The following is a 21,687-nucleotide window of genomic DNA, read 5'->3' as shown; positions in this document are numbered from 1 at the left end:
TGGAAAAATAGAAATAAAGGGTAATGGAATTTTTCCAAAAACTTTTTGAAGCCCTCTTGTAAAGCAGAAAAGTCATTTAGTACCAGAAGCACAATGTGTAGACCACTGGCAGAGGTAGAGACTTCTGACCTCTGATGGTCAAGTAACAACAACAAATGGAGTAAGCACAGGCCTGTGCTCAGACAAGGCCTGCCTGCGCCATTCTCAAAGGAGAAAATTGGGGGGTGGGTGTGGGGGTGGTGGTGGAATGAAACAAAGAACTACACATGGTAAAAGTAGGAAAAAGGAAGCAGCCCTCTAATTTTAGGAGACTCCATAGGTGGCACAATGGATGAAACACTTGGCTGCTAACTGAAAGGTTGGTACATAGAACCCAACAGTCACTCCTTGGAGAAAGATGAGGCTATCTACTCTCATAATAAAGACTGAGTCTTGGAAACCCTAAAGAATAAGTCTACAATAGGGTAGCTAGGAATCAGAGTAGACTTGATGGCAGCAGGTATAAGCAGAACAGTTAAAAAGGCCACAGCAGATGTGTTGTTAAGGGCTGGGGAGTCAGTTCTGACTCCTAGTGACACTGTATATATAGAGTTTCTGAGGAGCAGTTGGTGAGTTTGAACAGCCAACCTTGTAGCTAACCGTCTAGTGTTTATCCTACAGTGCCACACCAGGATACTAGATTCCCAATGACTTGAACAAAAAGGGAAGCAATTTAAATGCTAAAAAAAACACCAAAAAACATTGTGAGTCAATTCAAGCATACTTTGACATTTACCAAACAACTCAATCCTTATAATATTGATAGGAAGGTATAAGTTTTCTTGGATGTATAAACAATAGGCTCTAGAGAAGCAAAGTGATTTGTACAGTCAATAAAGACAAGAATCAAGGCAGTGCTTTGGTTTCCCAATTATCATTTCAGTGTTGCATTCTGTCTGAATGGTAGCTTGGTTGCTGTGGAAAACTGTACAAAAACAATGTAAAAATAAAATGTAACCTTAAATCCAGTAGCATGGAAATCAGAACAATCCACAGGATTTAAGAATAAGAGTCAAATAATTATTTATGGAGACATTCTAATACATCAAGATTTCCTGTTGTTTCTTATGAGGTTTGTACAGAAAATCTCCCTTTTATATTTTCCTCATCCTCTTCTTGCAGCGCTGGTTGAAGACAGGGGAGGACCCCATGAGGCTATCAGTAGAGTGGGAACCATAGCTGCTGTCTGAGTCGTCCGGGCTCTGGGGGATTCCAGCTTCACTCATGCCTGACATGGGCTCCTCGAAGACATCGCTACCCAGTACGCCATGCCCAGAGACATTACCTTCTTCACTCTCTTGAGGCTCCATTTTCACATGGGCCAGATTCCAAAGTGGGGAAGCATTTACCTCTGCACCTAGTAAGAGATTGAATAAAACTTGTTCGTACAACTAGTGGTAAGCCAAAGGTAGAATAAAGTAGAATATATACCACCCCAGGGCAGGCATGCTCTTTGAGCTCAGTTTCCACTATGACCCTGGTACCTGACTGGAGAATAATATAGTTGTTAGTCTTTTTCATCATCAAAAAGTAACCAACTCGGCATATCTTCCTTTCTACTCCCTCCACTTTACTGGCTAGCTCTATTTCAGTCCCTTTCACCCCCAAGTTGATGGAATACTCAAGGAAACCCAACGATATAAACATTCTTGAGCAATTAACAGTCTTCCATCTATCTGGCAGTTGTCTTAAGTACAAGCTTAAGGGTGAACCAATATAGAATACTAAGGAAAAAAGTTGTAACAACTAAATCAACCCTAGTAATACCAAAAGGATAACAGATACAGTATCTGTATCCTAACTAGGAATTATTTTAAAGCAGTCCTGTAAAGGTGTGCTAGTCTTCTCTTCACCAACTCCAAAGAGAAAAGGGTTGATATATCTTTAGATTTATGATGCTGTATTTGTTTCAGCACTTTTATTCTGGCCACTCCAACTTGATTTCCCACCTCCAGAGCTTGTTTCCAAAATGCAAAAAAGATGAGCACATCTTCTACAATTAAAGTAAATTGATTTCTCTTACTTGAAGCCTGTGGTGAAGCTTCAACCTCCAGGTTAGATGGCAGACGTTCACTCTGAGCCCCGAGGACCCCCATGGGCAGTGATTGATCTCCAGAAGCAAGATCTGCCTCCAGCTCCTCACTGACAGGAAAAGTGATGTCGCTCACAGGTTCTTCCTTGATCTTTACAGGTTTGGTATCCTCTGTGGCCTTCTCAGGATTGACAATCCTTTCATACTCTTCAGAGAGTTGCTTACTAATCTGTTGATGAGAGTTCATTTTCCAAGAAATGTTAAAAGCAAGTTGCATCTCATGGAGGAGCTAACAACAAAAGAGTTGTAAACCATCCATTGCCACTGGAAGGAACTTGTTTTGTGTTGGGTGTGTTTATAAGTGACAGAGACATGTAAAGGAAGTTTGGCAGTGAGCATTTGTGTGTAAGGTGAAAGATAAAATTAGATTGGTTAAAGGTAAATCAAATTATTTTGGCCATGACAACACTTGGCATGCTAGACATACTATCTAGGTATATAATGAATGGTGTGGAAATCTGAGTCACTTGGCAAAGACTTTTTTTGTTGGGTGTTAAAAACTTAATCATGTTTTAGATTTAAGAAATAACAGTGAACAGATGACATGCTTAAGGCCACAAGTATTGAATATATGTTAGATGTTTCTGGTTCTAACCAAAAAAGGTGTCCTTCCCATCCTATGTTGTTTGTGTCTCATAGCACTTAGCACTTAGTTTCTTCCTCAATAAAAATGCAAGTCCTAGGAACTTGTCATGGTAACTGTAGTATCCCACAGTGCCTGACTCAGAACAGGCACTCACTAAATTCTTGATGAAGAAAAGCATGCTAACCACATTCTCTCAGACTGCATGTATCTGTCTTTAATTCCTTTCAGAGAAAGCTTTTTCATCATAAGGGGTCATTCACTGACTAAAGGAAGCCCTTGGAGTCTAGCTAAGTCAGTGATGAGGCCCAATGGAACACATCTAGGGCTATGAGAAAACTTGGTTAAGTTCTAAGACCCTGCATTCTGCATTCTAGAACAAGTGTTGTAGAAACCTGATGAACACCTCTAGACTGGACACTTGCTCATTCCTCCACATGGTCATCTCACCTGTAGCATGTACATCTCACCTGTAGCATGTAACTGTGATAGTCCTTGATACGGTGCTGCCAGAACTTCTGGAGGGAAAGTACACTGCCAATGCCCACTTCATGGAATACCTGCTCCATAATGTCAGGGAAAGGAGTTTGTCCCAGCCGAGCCTCCCGATCCGCAGCAAAGCGCAGCAACTTGGTGAACTTAAGGCAATACTCATGTGCCACATCAGTTAGGGTCTCCAGGACACTTTCATTAGCACTCTCAAAGCCTGCGTGGGCCAGGATTGTGGCCACTGCCTGGTAGAGGAGCTGTCGACAGGAGTGCCAGCTGAGTTCAATCACAGGTTCCCCTTTTCCACTGAAAGGGGGGATACGATAGTGTTACTACTGCTCTCGCAAAGGGGTGACCTGTCTCCTTAAGGGTTTTGCAATTCCAGTCAAACCGCTGTCCCTGCTTTCCAGGGAAATCTTATCCAGGTTACGTAGTCCAGTTTCATTTTGCTGCTGTCGGGGCATGTCTCACCAACCTAGACCCTATTTCTGAGCTCCTTCAATTACATACAGAAAGTTTGAATAGGCAATACATGTTAATAAAATGTTTTAATCAGTGCAAAAGGATATCCTGTTAAGTTTCCTTGGCTCTCCTACCAATTGCTCAATTTTGATCACTTTCAGAATCGGATTAATTTTCACAGCATAGTTTGGACACTACTTAATGGTGTTCTAATTTCTTATTAATCATTTCCTCACACCTTGGGTAACATACAGACTTTCAGAAATTCAGACTCCCAATTAGGAAATTCTTTATAAGGGATCATTAAAGAAAAAAAGGTAACTCAATTTTGTAAAAGCAATTTAAACTATGCACAACTTAACAAAATTTTCAGCTTCTCCTATGATGCAAAATTGATAAGGTCCATTTGGGTTGACTTGACAAAAGTTATTTATGTGTTGCTAGTAAGTGGTAGAGTCCTAGTATAGTGCTGTTAAGATAAGCACTGGACTGCTAACCACAAAGTCAGTGGTTCAAATCCACCAGCCGCTACTCGGAAACCCTATAACAGAGTCGCTGAGTCAGAACCAACTTGTCAGCACATAACAACAGTAAGCAGTGGAGCCTCTGACACAATGGTCTTTATGAGATGCCATTTTGCTCCTAATCATTACTGTAAAAATCTCAATCTTGCCCCAAAACTTCTAAAACTTGTCTGATCTCTTAAAAATAACTTTAAAGAAGCCTCTAGTAATTTACCCACCTCCTGAAAATGTCTCTCTGTCCTCTGCTTCCCTCTGACAAAAGAAATAATCACATATAGGAATAAAGCAGAGCACAAAAGAAATCACCTTTTCCTGGTCTCCATGTACAATGCTCGAGAAGCCATTATCTGTTCAGTAGCAACTATTGCAATTCACATAATAGTTGGGAAATAAGATAATGGGTTTCAAGTAAAGTAACTTTTCATTTGGGGTTTCCACCTTCATTCCCATGGACAGTCAGAGAAATGTAAAATGTACATATTGTTAAGTGCCACTGAGTTAGTTCTGACACATAATGACCCTGTATAGGGTTTCTGAGGTTTGGCTGATGGGTTTGAAGCACACCAACCTTACGGTTCAAATAGACCTTGAAATCCAGTACTTCCTACAGCACTACAACAGATGATATTATTAAGGTGTCAGCTTGAGGACTAAGGTTCGCCTAACCCAAGCCATGGTATTTTCAATAACCTCATATGCATGTGAAAGTTGGACAGTGAATAAGGAAGAGCATATAAGAATGGATGCTTTTGAGTTATAGTATTGGAGAATAATACTGAAAGTGCTATGGGCTGCCCATAGAACCAACAGATCTGTGTTGGAAGAAGTACAGCCAGAGTGCTGCTTGGAGGCCAAGATGGCCAAACTTTGTCTCTCATACTTCGGACATAATTGTCAGGAGGGACCAGTCACTGGGGAAGGATATGTTTGGTAAGGTGGCGGGTCAGAGAAAAAGACCGCCAGCGAGATGGATTGGCCAAGTGGCATCATCAATGGGCCCAAGCATGGCAACAACAGTGAGGTTGGCCCAGGATCGGGCAGTGTATTGTTATGCTATGCATAAAGTCGCTATGAGTTGGCACCAAATCAATGGCACCTAAACAACAATTGCTTTGGTGTGATAACAGTATGGTGATTATGTAGAAACATTTCCTTATTTTTAGGCTATGCAAGCTGAAAAATTTAGGGTGAAATGTTGTGATGCTTGTAAATAATTTTTAAATGTTTGGAAAACAAAAGTGTATATATATGAGAAGTCATGATTGCACAGTAGTTATAGTGCTTGAATGTGAAGCAGAAAGGTCGATGGTTTTCACCTCCCAGCCACTTTAATATGTTTATCAAAAACCCATTGCCATTGAGTCGATTCCAATTCATAGTAACCCTACAGGGCAGGAAACTGCTTTGTAGGATTCCCAAGGCTGCAATAGTACATTGACAGGGAACTGCCAGAAATTTAAGTCAGGTTCAGAAGAGGATGTGGAACAAGGGTTATTGTTGCTGATGTTAGATGGCTCTTGAATGAAAGCAGAGAATGCCAGAAAATTGTTTACTTGTACTCTATTGATTATGCAAAGGCTTTTGACTATGTGGATCATAATAAGCTATGGATGGCATTGCAAAGAACGAGTATTTCAGAAACTTCATTGTGCTCATGAAGAACCTGTATGTAGACCAAAAGACCGTCGTTCGAATTGAACATGGGGATACTGAATGGTTTAAAATCAGGAAAGGTGTGTGCCAGGATTGTATTCTTTGATCATACTTATTTAATCTGTATGCTGAGCAAATAATCTGAGAAGCTGGATTACATGGTATCTGAGTTGAAGGAAGACTCATTAACAACCTGCAAAATGCAGATGATAACAACCTTGCTTGGTGTAAGTGAAAAGGACTTAAAATATGCTTACTGATGAAAATCAAAAGCCTTCAATATGGATTGCATCTCAGTGTAAAGAAAACAAAAATCCTCACCACTGAACCAGTAAATAACATCATGATAAATGGAGAAAAGATTGAAGTTGTCAAAGATTTCCTTTTGTTTGGATCCATAGTCAACACTTCATGGAAGCAGCAGTCAAGGAATCAAAGATGTATTACAGTAGGCAAATCTTCACAAGACCTGTTTAAAGTGTTCAAGAGCAAAGATAGGAGTCTGCGGACTAAGGTGCGCCTGACCCAAGTCAGGGTATTTTCAGTAGCCTCATATGCATGTGAAAGTTGACCAATGAATATGGAAGACATTAGAAAAATTGATGTATCTGAGTTGTGGTGTTGGAGAAGATATTGAAAGAACCGTGGATGCCAGAAGAACAAACATATAGTCAGAATGCTCCTTATAATCCATGAAGGTATGACTCATACTTGGATATGTTATCAGAAGGGACTAGTCCCTGTAGGACACCATGCTTAGTAAAGTGGAGGGTCATTAAAAAAGATGGAGGACCTCCTCCCAATGAGATGAATGTGCACAATGGGAGGAGCAATGGACTCAATCATGACAATCGTGAGGATGGTGCAGGACGAGGCAGTGTTCCGGAACTGATTTGACGGCACCAGTAACAAGGCTGTAATCTTTATAGAAGCAGATTGCCACATCTTTCTCCCAAGGAGTGACAGCTAGTTCAAACCACTGACCTTCTAGTTAGCTGCTGAATGCTTAACCACTGTGCTACCAAGGCTCCTCAAACTCATTAATAAATCAAACCGAACCAAACTCAATGCCATCGAGTTGGGTTTGGTTTGACTCATAGCAGCCCTGTATAGAGTTCCCGAGGCTATAAATCCATTTATGGGAGCATAAAGCCTCAGCATTCTTCCTTGTAGTGACTAGTGGTTTTGAACTGACAATCTTATGGTTAGTGATCCAGTGCCATCAGGGCTGCTCTTAAATCAGACAGATCATAAGGGCTGTGAGGCCATGCCATATTTACATTCCAGTGTAGTACTTTGCTCCTAATGAAGTGCTTTACACACAGTAGTTGTTGTTCCGACTTACAGTGACCCTGTATAGGGTTTCCAAAGCTGTAAATTTCCATGGGAGCAGAAAGCCTCATCTTTCTGACTAGTGGGCTTGAACCACTAACCTTGTGGTTCACACTCCAGTGCTTATCTTACAGAGCCACTGTGCTTCTTGGCACATACGAAGTAAATATTTGCTGTATCAAAAATTGAAAGAATACAGCTGCCACTGGGTTCAGATGATTGAAGTTCAAGACTTAACACTTCCCTCTAATAATCTGTGCAACCTTTGCCAAGTCAGTTACTATCTTTTCTCCTCAGATTCCTCATGTGGAAAATGAAAATGCTATTGTTACTTAGACTCCTGGTGTGGCACTATAGGATCAGCACTGGACTGTGAACCACAAGGTCAGTGGTTCAAATCCACCAAGCTGCTCCTCGGAAACCCTATACACGGTCACTATGAGTCAGAACTGACTCGACAGCACTCAACAACAATAACAACATTATATACTTGTCAGGACTGTTTGGAGAATTATTTGAGAAAAGTAAGACATAGTAAAGACTTGACTTACCGATAAAAGTCACTCTCTGGGTCACTGTGCCTGATCTGGAATGGTGCATTGGGATTCTTGCAATCTAAAGGCAGGAGGTCATCAGGTAGAGGAGGCGATCCCGGGCAGGAGGAAAGTGGTTCACTTTCTTCAGTCTTTACACCTTCTGTCTGCTGCTGATTCTGGGTCTGAGCTGTGGCAATGAGGTTACGCAGACGTCGGTTGTGCTGGATCAGCTGAATGGTGTGGATAGTGAGGCTGCATGGCTCTGATGGGATGTCCAACATAGTGGGGGGCCTGGGCTTGTTGGCTGAAGGCTGGTGTAGGGGTGGGTCATGGACTTCTACCAGACGGAACTCCCGTGGAAGCAAATCAAAGGAACTTCTATTGGTCTGGCTTGATGAGATTGGTATCTCCCCCCAATATCTCAACATTTTGGACTAAAATGGGAAGAGCTCTCAAGCTAAATGTTAATGATGTCCAACGAAAAAATATGAAGTCTAGCCAGCTATTTACATAAGAAGGAGGCTGTTCAAGATGACTTAAGAGAAATGTCAGTGTCAGCAAAACTGTGGAACCAACGATGTTCTACCTGAAGAAATTAAAATATAACTATCAAGTGTTAGTCATCAAAAATCACAGTGATACCTTCTACTGTCCTGAACTGTATTAAACAATACTACACTAATAGTTGGAACGATATCTGGGGCTCTCTAGTGTCCACATTATTTTCCATCTCATCACTAATTCATTACTAGAACTACCATCATGCCTAATCCGGAACAATTTGCAAGGGATTAAGTAGGAATCGTGGAGTATTACCCATTAGAGTTTCCTAACACATCTGTCCTATATCAGTGAGAGAGACTGGAGTAAAGATAGAAAACATTGGTTCTTACTTTGTGCACATCAAGCATGGGAATCTTATAACTGGCCCTAGTGGAAAAGTTGATGAGACACTACTCTAAATGGCCTTATGTTTTCAACTTCTGACATAACGTATAGAGAAGAACTGGAGAGATTTCTGTGACCTAATTGGTATACCTTCTAGTTTCAATTTGTGTCTCATCTATTCTCCACACTTAATATTTCTAGTCCTCAGCTTTAGTAGCTTCTTACTGCCTACTGAAAAAAAAAAACAAAAAAACCCCATAATTCTTTGATCTAGCACTGAACAAAATCCACATTTTGGCTCCAACCCACCTTTTCAGATTCCCGTATGTTTCCAGTCCAATGAACTTTTCTTAAATGCCAGGCATTGTGTATGGAGGCAAAGACCAATAATGCAAAATCCCTAACCTAAGGTGAGAAAGAAATATAAACAGTATATTTCAACATGAAAGTCTATGTTAAGTGCTGTTCTAGAGGCATAAGTCTAGTACATGGGAAGCATCAAGGCGGAGCTTCCTGAGTAAATGACCACTGTAGTTCTAACAATATCATAATATTCCGTTTCTTGAGAATGCCAGGCACTTTCACTATTGAATGTTTAAGCTGCAGTCTCTGCTAGAAACCCCCCCACATCCCTGGCAGACTTGTATTCATTCTATTTATATATATATAATATTTAATAAGATTTTATTGTGTTTTCAGTGAATGTTTACACAGCAAATTAGTTTTCCATATGTCAGTTTCTATACAAATTGTTCAGTGACATTAGTTGCATTTTTCACAATGCATCAGCATTTTCATTATTTGCATTCTGGTTTTACCATTTCCTGTACTATAGTTTCCTTACCCCCTAGTTTTAACCACTATGTGTTCTTTTTTTAAAATATTTTATTGTGAATTATGTGATAGTTTACATGGGAGAACATTAGTTTTACATTCATCCCATTGTATATTGTTTCACTGCCATGCTTACAATCCCCTCCATGCATCATCACCCAACCAAAGGGTATACATTACAAGCCTGCCCCCAACCCGTACCCCTGGTCATCAGCACACAGCTCCTCTCCCTCTCTGGGTCTAAAGTCCCCAGCTGCTCCATCTCTCCACGTCATACATCTCTGACTCCATCTCAGGCATCACTGCTTCTCTGGGTAGGATCCCGCTCTCCACTCTTCTCCCTTGGTGGACCCAGGGACCTCCGCTCCTAGACTGCAAAGTTAATCACTCCCCCTCCTTGCTACAAAACGTCTACCTTTACATTTCCAATCCTCACAATCAGTCCTGATAACAATTGTTCATTATTGTATCACAAAAGACCTATCCGCATTTCATTTCATCACCCCGCCTAGACAGATTGGATACTACTCAGTGGAGATGTATTCATTTTTAAGTACAACTTAAATCACCCGCTCTATCACCCTTCCAGGACATCTCCCTTCATTGATTCTTCACGTGTCCTTCACAGTATTTCTTCCTGGATTTTAACTAGGATTTATAATCACAATCCTAATATCTACTTCTCATGGCTATTATCTTAGATATTACTGGATACCAGATGTTGTATACCATTTATTAAGTGCTTACTATGTACCAGGAACCCTGGTGGCATAGTAGGTTACGCGTTGGTCTGGTAATTGTAAGGTCAGCAGTTTGAATCCACCAGCTACTCCTTGGGAGAAAGATGAGGCTGTCTGCTCCCATAAAGGAAACCCTATACAGGGTCACCAGGATTTGGAATTGACTCATTGGCACACAGCAATAGTAACACTATGTACCAATGCGGTGTAGTGAATTATCTAATGCGTCTTTTAGCTATAATCTGTAACTCCCACCAAACAACATTTCTGCCCTGCTGGGTCAGGGTAAGAGAGTACTACTAGTAGTTAAGTGCTGTTGAGTTGATTCTGACTCTTAGGGTTTCAAAGGAGTGGCTGGTGAGTTTGAACCACTGACCTTGTGGTTCAAATCACCTTGTGGACCAGTGTTTATCTGACAGTGCCACACCAGGACTTCCAGGTGGGAGAAATGCTGACTGGACGATATGGCTCAGCTGTGGATGCTAGCAGAGTTCACTGAAATTGTAAACACTTGAAACTGTAGCATGGATATAAAATGAAACATCTTTTTATAGAAGTAGGAGGTGGAGGGTGAGGGGTGGATCTTGGTGCCATCAAAGAAGAAGATCCAGGAGGGGAGTAGTTCTTTGGATCCCGAGATCCCTGCACGTGAACCTCGACCCAGGGACAGAAAGCTGTGACACCAGAGTAGTAGCAGAGAAGCAGCAGTAGCAGAACCAAGAACCAGAGCACAAGCCAGAGCAGGGGGCTTCCCAGCCAGCGGAGCAAGTAAAGCTCAGTGACTTTGGGCAGGAAGCTGGCTTGTGGAGTGGGGTGTCTCCAGACACTTAAATGGGGAGCTAGGTTTGCTGACCCATGGAACTAGAGCCTGAGCACCTTCAGGCTAAGGTTTAGGTGTGTCCTGTGGGCATTTATCAGCAGTTGGCTGGAACCACTGTGCCCTGAGCATGTTCTGATCCTGTATTGGAGTCCTGGTGTAGCACTGTAGGATCAGCACTGGACTGCTAAACTGCAAAGTCAGTGGTTCAAACCCACGAGCTGTTCCTTGGAAACCCTATACCAGGTCGCTATGAGTCAGAACGACTTGATGGCACTGAACAACAGCAACTTCCCCATTAAACTCTATAACTGTTAATATGGTGTCTAAGTTCTGTGTGGCCATTGCAGTGCATTTTAGAACCCAGTTAAGTAGGATGCTTGTAGGAGGTATGGTTTGCTGTCACACTATTTTTGCAGCCAGGCTTTGCCTTTATTATTTAATTCAATTCTCCAAATAACTCTTATGAAGTAGATATTATTACATTTTTTCACATGTTTCAAGTGGCCATGGAGGGAATCACGATAGGTGGGCTTCAGACTCCGCACTAATTACCACTACACTACCTGCCTTAATAATTGATTTCGGAAAGAATGAATGAATGAAGTTTTCGAAAAATTTGCTTACCTTCACCGGAAGAGTGAGAAGGGAGGTGAAGGACAGGCACCAAATTCAAAGGATGCCGGAGACTATCCGCGAGGCTCCTTAGTCAGTCAGCAGGCGCCCACCACAGCGTCTTTGGGTGCCTGATACTCGGGGCAGCGGAAGACTGGGAGGTCCGAACCTGCACCAATGCAAGAAGGTGCCACTAGTGACTCCTAAAACCTTTAGAGGGTCGCGTCACGCCCAGAAAGCTGGTTTGTTACTTTGGTTCAAGTCTGCCGGAAGCGCGTCTTCTCAATTCTTCTACCACAGGAAGCTATTACTATCCTAGTGCAACTTATAAAAAGGTCCCCATTCTGCATAGCGCTCTTTTTCTGTTTTTCTCCTATTATAACCTTCCATTGTTACGGCACCACTTTCCAATGTTCTGGGTCACGAAGAAGCAACATTATTGCCGAAAGAATCCGCTGGCAGCTGGAGAGAAGGAGGCGTGAAAAGGAACGTAGCGACCGAGGAGTAAGAATTTCCAGGAACAAGTTTCGAGAGGTCACCGGGCTGAGGATGGCCGATTTCCCCTCTCAGTTAGAGCCATCGGCTCCGCTGGAACTCAGTGGCGACTTCAAGAAGCCTTCCTTGCCGGTACCCCCAGCGTTGCGGGGGAAGGCCCCGGTCACCAGTCCCTCCAACGCTGAGGAGGTGAAGAAAGACAGACCCACGGCGCTGCTGGACCCTGATCCCGGGGAGCCTGACGTTCCGCCTGCCCGGCCGGACAGCGAGAAAACTAGCGGCTCCCTGGAGGAGCAGCTTCCACCCTCTACAGCGGATTCGTCTCTTGGCGGTGCGTCTCGGGCACCTGCTTATCAAGAGCCGCCGTGGGGCGGGCCGGCTACCGCCGCTTACAGCCTAGAGACCTTGAAGGGAGGCACTATTCTTTGCACCCGTAGCTTGAAAGGGACGAGTCACTGTGTTTTCGGGCGACTGTCTACCTGCGACGTGTGCTTGGAGCATCCTTCGGTGTCTCGGTACCACGCCGTGCTACAGCACAGAGTGTCCGGCCCCGGCGAAGAATGCGACGGCCACAGGCCCGGCTTCTACCTCTACGATCTAGGAAGCACCCATGGAACTTTTCTTAACAAAACTCGCGTCCCACCCCGCACCTATTGCCGGGTCCACGTCGGACATGTTCTTCGCTTTGGAGGCAGCACCAGGCTCTTTATTCTGCAGGTAAATAAGAAATCTAGAATTGGAGTTTCGGGACCTTCTTGGTCTGGGTACCTGAGCTCCGTAAACAACTTAAGCCAAGGATGGAGATATTCCTAATCAGCGATTCAAAAAAAATTGGAGGCACCTGGGCCCCGTAGAAAGAAAAAAATCTGATCAGTAACTCATTTTTTGTTGTTGTTAAGTGCCGTCGAGTCGATTCCGACCCATAGCAACCCTGTATAGGGTTTCCGAGAAGCAGCTGGTGAGCTTGAACCGCCGACCTTTTAGTTCAAACGGCTTTGCAGTCTGGCGCATTAACCCACAGCGCCACACCAGGAATCCGGTAACTCATTTAGATGGATGGAAAAACTCCTCAAACAGGGAGCACCCTTTAAAAACAGATGGCCTCTCCAGATTTCAAGTTTGATTGTTGTTGTTGTTTAGTGCTATCAAGTTGGTTCGGACCCATAGCGACCTTGCATAGGGTTTCCGAAGAGCGACTGGTGAGCTTGCACTGCCGACTTTGCGATTCAAACCGACTTTACAGTCCAGTGCATTAACTCACAGTGCCACACCAGGATTCCTCAATTTTGATTAGCTATAGGATAAGCACTGGATTACTAACTGCAAAGTTGGTGGTTCAAACCTACCAGCCACCCTTCAGAAATCCCACACAGGGTCGCTATGAGTTGGAACCGACGGCATTTAAACGATAAGCTCTACAGTACAATCTGTTCGGAGAGTTCCCAAAAGGAAAAAAAATATAATTGGCTGTGATTTACTTAATCGGCAGGAGATGGCTTTGATTGGTTTATTAGGTGCTGTCGAGTTGGTTCCGACTCAGACTCTTACTGGACTAAAGTCAGACCGTCAGCCGCTACAGCCAGTAACGGAGAAGCGGTGAGAATCAGTATGTGTTTTATTGACCGTCTGGAAGGCAGTGAGAATGCTTTTCCAAAGATTACCTTGTCTTCCCAACAGTTGGAGTTTGTATACCCTCCTGGATATTAACCCATTTGTTATTGTCACATTCCCTTCTCAGAGTTTAATGTCCCCTCCCCTCGCGTAGTGCATTTGCAGCCACCAGCTCACAGCCCTTTACCTTCTGGAGTAACTCCTCCTTTCCCTTTAAAGGGTGGTAGTATTGAAGACACCTGGGGGCCAGACACTTTATCTCTGCTAGTTTTCCTCCTCCCAACTTGTCTGTTTCTTCTGAGCTTTAATTTACAAGACACCACTATGTCCTTTAGCTACATGTTGGGCTCCACAAGGGAGAAATTAGTCAGGGCAGTAATGATTGGGAACAATGATTAAAAAGGGTTAAAACATAGATAACTAAAAACCTATTAAAATCCTCTCAATAGTGACCCTGTATAGGATTTCTAAGGAGCAGCGAGTGGGTTTGAACTACCACCTTGCTGTCCAGTGCTTATTTAAAAAAAAAAAAAAAAAAAGGCTATTACCAGTTTTTAGTTTCTGTGAGGGTTAAGAGTTCAGTTAAAAATGGGAGAGGGGATTTTCTTTAATAATATCATCTTGGTTATCTACTTAGTCTTACTAGCATGTGGCTATATTAGTATTTTAACTTTGACTGTTCTTAAATGTTGTTGTATTAAGTGCCATTGAGTCAGTTCTGACACATAGCGAACCGGTATGGGATTTGGAGGAGTGGTTGGTGGATTTGAACCTGTGACCTTGTGGTTCAAACCAACCTTGCAGTTCAGTGCTTTATCCCACAGTGCCATGCCAAATGCCAGCACTTAAAAAGTAGAATTTAAAAAAATAGCTCTACAGACTTGATATATTGATTCCCTTTTGAAGGGACAATTGCCCTAACAAAGGAATGAAAGTCAGAAGTTCAATTAATTGCAGGTTTGGAATTCCTTTTAAGTAAATAAACAAAACATCCTAGATTTAAATTTGGCTAGCATTAAGAGTTCAAGAATTTGAAGTTTGGAACTAAATATCCAAATTCACAAATTCCTTGCCATTTGGGGAATTGGAGGCACATCTGAGCAGAGAATTAAAGAATCATTTTGACTCAGCCATGGATTTGATCCCCAGTCTTGGGTGGAAGATTTTTACCTTGTGATGTCATCTATGTGAGGTGCATTGATCTCAGCTTAGTTTCAGTTTAAGAGCCATTCCATAGGAGAAAGATGAGACTTTCTGCTCCCACGAAGATTTAAAGCCTCGGGTTGCTATGATTCAGAACTGACTTGACAGCATTTAACAACAACAACAACAATAATAGGTATAATATTGAATGATGCAGGAACCACCAAAAGAAGATGAATGCATAAGAAACACAGAATTCTGGAGTGAGAATAGGAAGAAAGCATTCTTAGAATCCCCAAATTCCTACAGTGAATATATTTAAATAGGTTCTCATTAAATGGCTGCCAAAGACACAGGGATTCATATGCATCTTAACCCAAATAGAGTAAAAGGGTTACTTACCAACATGATGTCTGCATTCCAAACCTGAGTTAAGCCAAGTCTGAATCACTTAATAAAATGGGAGCTCAAAATGCAAAAGGAGCAGAGATCAAATATTGGAGAGACTGACACCTCAGACTTGGTGATATTGATGAGTCAAACAGTGGACACAAAGGGCCTCATGGGCCCTGGCACCTGTTCATTCACCAGCCATAGGTTTGGCATGGGACCTTTTCCAGATCCTACTCTTGGTACCAGAAGTCTTGAAAGAAACATACATTCAATAAGTCAGTTAGAGCTAAAATGTTTTATTGGGTGGAAGAAACTCATGCGAACAGGGAGCCCCCATCAGATACTATATAGCTTGTATACAGTAAAAACTATTAGGGAGTTTCCTAAAAGATCAATTTAAAATGATTGGTGGTGTTTCACTTAATCAACAGGAAGTAGTTTTGTCTCGTCTGATTATTTTTGAATTTCCCACAAATACTTTTATCTTGAGTTTTTAGTTTCTGTGAAGAGTTAAGAGTTATGTATTTAAACAGGGAGAGCTCATCGTCTTTAACATCCATCAACGCCAGACTTATATACCCATTGCCTTAGTTCCAAAAGTGACTTCCACAATCCTGAACTCTAAATGAATTCTTTCATTTGGTTCATCAGGGGCCAGAGGAAGACCGAGAGGCAGAATCTGAGTTAACAGTAACACAGTTGAAGGAATTACGCAAGCAGCAACAAATGATGTTGGAGAAGAAGATGTTAGGAGACGACTCAGATGAAGAAGAGGAAATGGATACTACTGAAAGAAAGAGAAATACTGGTAGTCAAGATGATGAGATGGGCTGCACCTGGGGAATGGGTAAGAGATTAAAATTGCTGCTAGAGGTTAATATTTAAAATGTATTACTTATAGTAACTGTATAGTTATTATACAACTTTTCATAACTCTTAGATAGATGGAGAGGTTGTATGTTTATACAAAATTTATATACATTTTGGAGGGTGGATATTCAGGGGCTAGGAAAATAAAAAGATAAGACAATGACCTTGATATGTAGTTGGGAAAACAGAATAAATATGATGAATTAAGTGCTGTTAAAAAAAAAAAAAAAATCAAAGCACAAAGAAATGAACGTATGTAGGGTTTATTCAAGCTATTCTGTATATGTGCAAGGAGATCATTCTACTTCTGAAAAACAAATGGTTCAATGTAGGCTAGTAACAATGAGACTTTTAAGAAAAATAAGAGGAGGCAGCAAAAATGAACTATTGACTAGTCTCAACATGATTGATTGAAATCATGTCCCCTTTCTAAAATCAGGTGACATCAGGTTACTAAGTGCTTTCAATGGCCCCTCATTCATTTGAAGATTCCTAAAGCTAAATTCATTGTACAAGGTAAATTTTAAGTGGCTTCATGGTTACAATTGTCTTATCCCAGAGAGGGGTTTTCAATTTTTTTTTTTTTTTTTTTTTTTTTTTTTTGCCAAGGTCTGTCTCTCCCTTTTTTTTTTTATTGTGAATTATATGATAGTTTACATGGGAGAACATTAGTTTTACATTCATTCTGTTGTACATCATATCATTGCCATGGTTACATTCCCCTCCGTGCATCATCAACCAGCCAAAGGGTATACCCTGCTGGCCTGCCCCCTACACTACTCTCACCCCCTCCCCCCCAGTCTTCAGCACACAGTCGCTCTCCTTCTCTGGATCTAAAGCCTATAATTATTATTTCTTTTTATCTGATTTTGGATGTATTGTAGTGACCTTTGTAAGTGTTCCTATATATTCAGAGCAATCTGTCAATTCTTGTTCCTTAGTTTTTCTTTTTAAGAGTCCTGAACAAAAGCTTAAAATTGTTAAGCTACCTTCTTACCATGCTACAGAGGAAGTAGTTACTGAGGACTTAAACCTGCTCTGTCCAGTACAGTAGACACACTAGCCACAAGTAGTTTTTGAGCACTTGAAATGTGGCTAATTCAAACTGACGTGTACTGCAAGTATAAAAGACATACTAGATTTCATAGAGCTAATGTGGAGAAAAAAAGAATGTCAAGTATATCATTCATAATATTTTTATATTGACTACATGTTGAAATGATAATTGCATATGTTTCTTTTTCCTTTTTTAATGTGGCTACTAGAAAATTTAAGATTATATACAAGGTGGGCTTCAGAAAATTTGTGGAAAAATTCCATTATTTTTATTTTAAATTCCATTTTTCCATGAACTTTTTGAAGCCCCCTTGTATATGGCTTTCATATTTCTATTGGGCATATTTCTATTTGGAAACTCTCTAAATTTGTAAGCAGAAGGGTCTTGAGCTGATCCTTGAAGGAAAGGAAAAGTATCCCTCATGAAGCTGAACTTGTGAGTGGTGTTCAGGGTAGTGATTGATGACTTTAAGGGAGCAGTGAATAGTCTAGTTGGCAGATCCGGGAAGTATTAGGAAATTATTGGAAACACAGTATTAGACTTGAGTGAATGCCAGTCTAAAGAAATCAATTTCCCCCCACCTCCCATAGAAAATGTGGTAAATCATTTTACTTTTAAAATGCAGTGGTAGTATATTGTAAAAGACTGAAAAAAAGAACCCATACTAAAAGGGGGGAGGATTCTTTGCTGGTTACCAGTGTGTGGGAGGTGGGATGAGGGGAGGGAGGGGAAGGTAGAGCACAGGGTAAGGAATAGACACAGAATAGTTTGGGTGCTGGGGAGGGGGCAATACACATGTAGGGGGAGGGAAATGGAAGAACAAGGCAGATGGGAGAACAGTTAGGCAGGTTTGCATGGGCTAAGTGGGACAGAGGTAAATAATGATGTATGCATAACCTTATGCATATCCCTTAATTTGGGATACAGGGATTGAGGCATGGTTTGAATGTTGGGGGAAATAATGTTAAAATGCTTGGATGTCTTTTGAATCTTGGTTTCCCTTGCATACCATTATAAAATAGACACTTGAGGAGGAGAGATAGGAATAGCCAGAAATATCACCATAGAAAGCTTGTAAGTCCCTCTTCTGCTTATAACTGATTGGAATACCTAAAATGGGGCTACAACTTGCCCAGTGAAGGAGGCTTCCTGCAGAGGCTCTGCATGCATAAGACCATAGGTGGAATCCTGAACCCCATCCAGAATCTTCTAGGTGGAAAATTTCCACTTGAAAGGACAAGCAGACCAGCCTGGAGCAGCTAGAAGAACAGAAGATACTTCTTGATAGAAAGACTGGCAGGAAAAATAAAAAACAATAACGGCAGCCCGACTGACCACTACAAGAACAAGCAAGTTGCTTGCCCAGGAGACATCAAGGCAAGTGGTCGGGTCTCCTCAGGGCAAACTCCCTTCTAAGACTGAGACGCAAGGGGAATACACAAGCAGACATGCACTCTGACTGGTGACCATGTTGGTCACCGATAAGGGGAAGTGAGGGAAAAACAGCGATGAAGTTGCGAGCTAAGCCCTACAACATTCAGTAGACTCCTGTGAACCCAGGTGGAGACCTGGTTGGGCAGCAGTACGGCAAGACCTGAGGATTCCTGGGCCAAGAGTCAGTGACATAGCCACAGAGGACTAGCGTGGAGAGTGAAGCATCCAGCTAATAAGAAGTAAGGGCATATGCACAAGAACACCCACACTTGCAGATTATACCCACTTGACCTGGCTTCAATGGCTAGATGATGAGAACTCAACTAGAAGAAGAAAGAAGAGGAAAAAAAGGAGTAATCTGATACAATTTGATGAACTTGACCTACACCTATGGATACAGTAACTCAAAAGAGGGAACAAATCTTTAGAGCGAGGGTCATTCTCACCCCCTCCATACACAGAGTAGACAGGGATGGGTAACTTGGACGTTGGCTACCCAAAATGGAGAAGTGACTGGCTTACAAGCTTTCAAGAGGGAACCTAGATCCAGAGGGTACGGAGGAAGGTAGACTCTCCACTGAGTAGTATCCATTCTGTCTGGGTTGGGCTGATGAAAGGAGATGGGGATAGGTCTCTTGTGGTACAATACTGAATAACTGCTAGCAGGACTGACTGTGAGGGTTGAAAATGTAAAAGTAGATGTTTTGTAGCAAAAGGAGGGGAGTAACTGAGTATGCAGTCTAGGAGCAGAGGTCCCTGGGACCATCAAGGGAGAAGAGTGGAGAGTGGTACCCTACCCAGAGAAGCAGTGACGCCAGAGATGGAGGTAGAGACGATGATGTGGAGAGATGATGCGATGATGTGGAGAGATGGAGCGGCTGGGGACTCTAGACCCATAGAGGGAGAGGGGCTGTGTGCTGATGACCAGGGAGCAGGCTTGTGATGTGTACCCTTTGGCTGTTTGATGATGCATGAAGGAGATTGTAACCATGGCAATGAAATGATATACGATAGGATGAATGTAAAGAAAATATTCTCCCATGTAAACTCACATAATTCACAATGAAACATTTAAAAATAAAATAATAAATAAATGTAGTGGTGGGAAAAATAAAAAAAAACTAAAAAAACTAAGGTGCCATGAAAAAACATTTTTGCCTTATAACACAATTTAGAAAACCTGAAATGTTCCTAACTAATTTATGGTAGTTTGCGTGTTTGTTTTTCACTCTCTCTCCCTCTTTCAACTAACCTTCTTTTCATCATTGATAACTTTATCTTTATGCAGCCTGAAGAATATTAGGTGTCATTCAGAGGACCTCTTTTGTTTCTTTTATTTATAAGGTATCTTTTCCTTCTTTCCCATTTCCTGTAGGAGAAGATGCTGTAGAGGATGAAGCTGAAGAGAACCCCATTGTCTTAGAATTTCAGCAGGAAAGGGAAGCCTTTTATATAAAAGATCCTAAAAAGGCTCTCCAAGGTTTTTTTGACCGAGAAGGTATGTAAATACATCCTGACTCTGCCAATATTCAAGCGGTGTTGTAAGGCTTCATATTGAGTGTTACACTTAGAATACTATACTTATCTGCTTCCGTTCCTGTTCAGTTTTTGCCTTTGTGGTCAGTTGCTTCAGACTTCTTTTTTCTATTATGAGATAAAATATTTTGAAAAGTTCTGAGTTTTAATTTCTACCGTGGTAAGTATTTTGCATATGCATGAGAAATTTGGACACTGAATAAGGAAGACCATAGAAGAATTGATGCAGAGTTTGAGTTATGGTGTTGGAGGGGAATATTAAAAGTACCATGGACTGCCAAAAGAACAAACAGATCCGTGTTATAAGAAGTACAGCCAGAGTGTTTCTTGGAAACCAGGATGGCCAAACCTTGTCTTTGATACTTTGGACATATTATCAGGAAGGACCAGTCACTGGAGAAGGATATCATGTTTGGTAAGGTGGAGGGTTGGAGGAAAAGAGGAAGACCCCCAGCGAGATGGATTGGCTCAGTGACAGCAATGATGGGCTCAGGAGTAGCAATAATTGTGAGGTTGGCCCAGAACTGGGCAGTGTTTCATTCTCTTGTGCAGAGGGTTGCTATGAGTCTGTACCAACTCAATGGCACCCAACAAAAAACAAAACAAAAAAATATTGAAAAGTTTGCTATGGGAAATAAATATTAGTTGCTACAATTTGATGAACTTGACCTTTAATTATGGATGTAGTTGCTCAAAATGCTAACCGAGAGGGAAGGACCCTTCACATCAAGGATCAAGCTGATCCCTGCAGTTCACAGGGTTGATAGGGATGGGCAACTTAGACATTGGCTACCTAAACTGGGACTATAAAGCTACAAAGTGGCTAGCTTACCCCTTTACAAGAGCAAATTTAGTTTTAGAGTGAAGGTGGGAAGGTAGAATCCCCAATGAATTGTTTTCATCTTGTCTAGATGGGTCTGACGATAGGATTCTTTTGATTCAGTAGTGAGTAATTAGTATCATGACTAATAGCAATTAGCATAACTATAAAGGTAGAAGATGTGTAACAAAAAGGGGGGGAGTATATCTCTGATTTATAATTTCATGTAAATCTCTAATTTATAATATGATTTAAAAATACTGTCTTCCTTTTCATCTCAGAAAAAGAGGAAATACTTTTTCCTTGTCACATTCTTCTCAAAAGATCCTGGACATTTTGGTAGGAAATTAAGCCACTTCTTATAACATTTTTTCCTAATTCACATGATCTTTTATAATTCTTTGGAGTTTGACATCATGTGTTTATTTTTTGTTTTTTTAAAGTTTTTATTGTGAGTTGAGTGCAAGTTTAAATGGCAGATCGTCAGTTTTACATTCAACAAGTCATACATATTATTTCATTACAATGATTATAATCCCCTCCATGTACCATCAGTTAACAGTATTTATCTCTATTCACTTTAGCTCCTTTTTTTTTAAACACTCGGTGTATTCCACCAAAGGGCACAATCTATAAGTCTGCTTGTTGGCTGCCAGCTCTCAGTCTCTCTCTTTGAATCATGAATCTAGAGTCCTCAGCATCAGCTGCTCTCTGTCTCCATGCC

The 21,687-nt window shown here is 41.5% G+C and overlaps 2 protein-coding genes across 3 annotated transcripts in view; one reads left to right on the top strand and one right to left on the bottom strand.

Moving 5' to 3' along the window:
- Positions 1-1,133: 1,133 nt before the first annotated feature.
- Positions 1,134-8,913, bottom strand: SUPT7L (suppressor of Ty 7 (S. cerevisiae)-like). 2 transcript variants are annotated; one of them, XM_006835182.1, is made up of 5 exons: positions 8,908-8,913; positions 7,726-8,130; positions 3,185-3,509; positions 2,063-2,300; positions 1,134-1,396 (listed from the first exon to the last, which is right to left on the bottom strand). In XM_006835182.1, exons 2-5 carry the CDS (start codon positions 7,989-7,991, stop codon positions 1,134-1,136), a joined length of 1,092 nt encoding a protein of 363 aa, XP_006835245.1. In that variant the 5' UTR covers positions 7,992-8,130; positions 8,908-8,913. The 2 variants fall into 2 exon arrangements, with proteins under 2 accessions (XP_006835245.1, XP_006835244.1); XM_006835181.1 differs by lacking the exon at positions 8,908-8,913 and having other exon boundaries at positions 7,726-8,138.
- A 3,181-nt stretch (positions 8,914-12,094) lies between these two features.
- SLC4A1AP (solute carrier family 4 (anion exchanger), member 1, adaptor protein) overlaps positions 12,095-21,687 on the top strand; it is a 63,691-nt gene continuing 54,098 nt past the window's right edge. The window contains exons 1-3 of the mRNA XM_006835285.1: positions 12,095-12,816; positions 15,898-16,093; positions 19,983-20,105. Of these exons, the coding sequence (XP_006835348.1) occupies positions 12,154-12,816; positions 15,898-16,093; positions 19,983-20,105 (982 nt within the window). The 5' untranslated portion in view covers positions 12,095-12,153. The remainder of the gene's footprint in view (positions 12,817-15,897; positions 16,094-19,982; positions 20,106-21,687) is intronic.

Source organism: Chrysochloris asiatica, unplaced genomic scaffold (assembly GCF_000296735.1).
Source record: "Chrysochloris asiatica unplaced genomic scaffold, ChrAsi1.0 scaffold00016, whole genome shotgun sequence".
Lineage (NCBI taxonomy): Eukaryota > Metazoa > Chordata > Mammalia > Afrosoricida > Chrysochloridae > Chrysochloris > Chrysochloris asiatica.
Note: the sequence above shows the minus strand (reverse complement) of the source record. Positions and strands in the feature narration are given on the sequence as shown.

Excerpts from the sequence above, each read along its gene's own strand:
- SUPT7L (XM_006835181.1), bottom strand. The coding sequence starts at position 8,138 with ATGTTGAGATATTGGGGGGAGATACCAATCTCATCAAGCCAGACCAAT. Across the intron at positions 3,510-7,725 it reads CCAGAGAGTGACTTTTATCG|TGGAAAAGGGGAACCTGTGA; the intron begins GTAAGTCAAGTC and ends CCCCCCTTTCAG. Across the intron at positions 1,397-2,062 it reads AGCTTCACCACAGGCTTCAA|GTGCAGAGGTAAATGCTTCC; the intron begins GTAAGAGAAATC and ends ATCTCTTACTAG.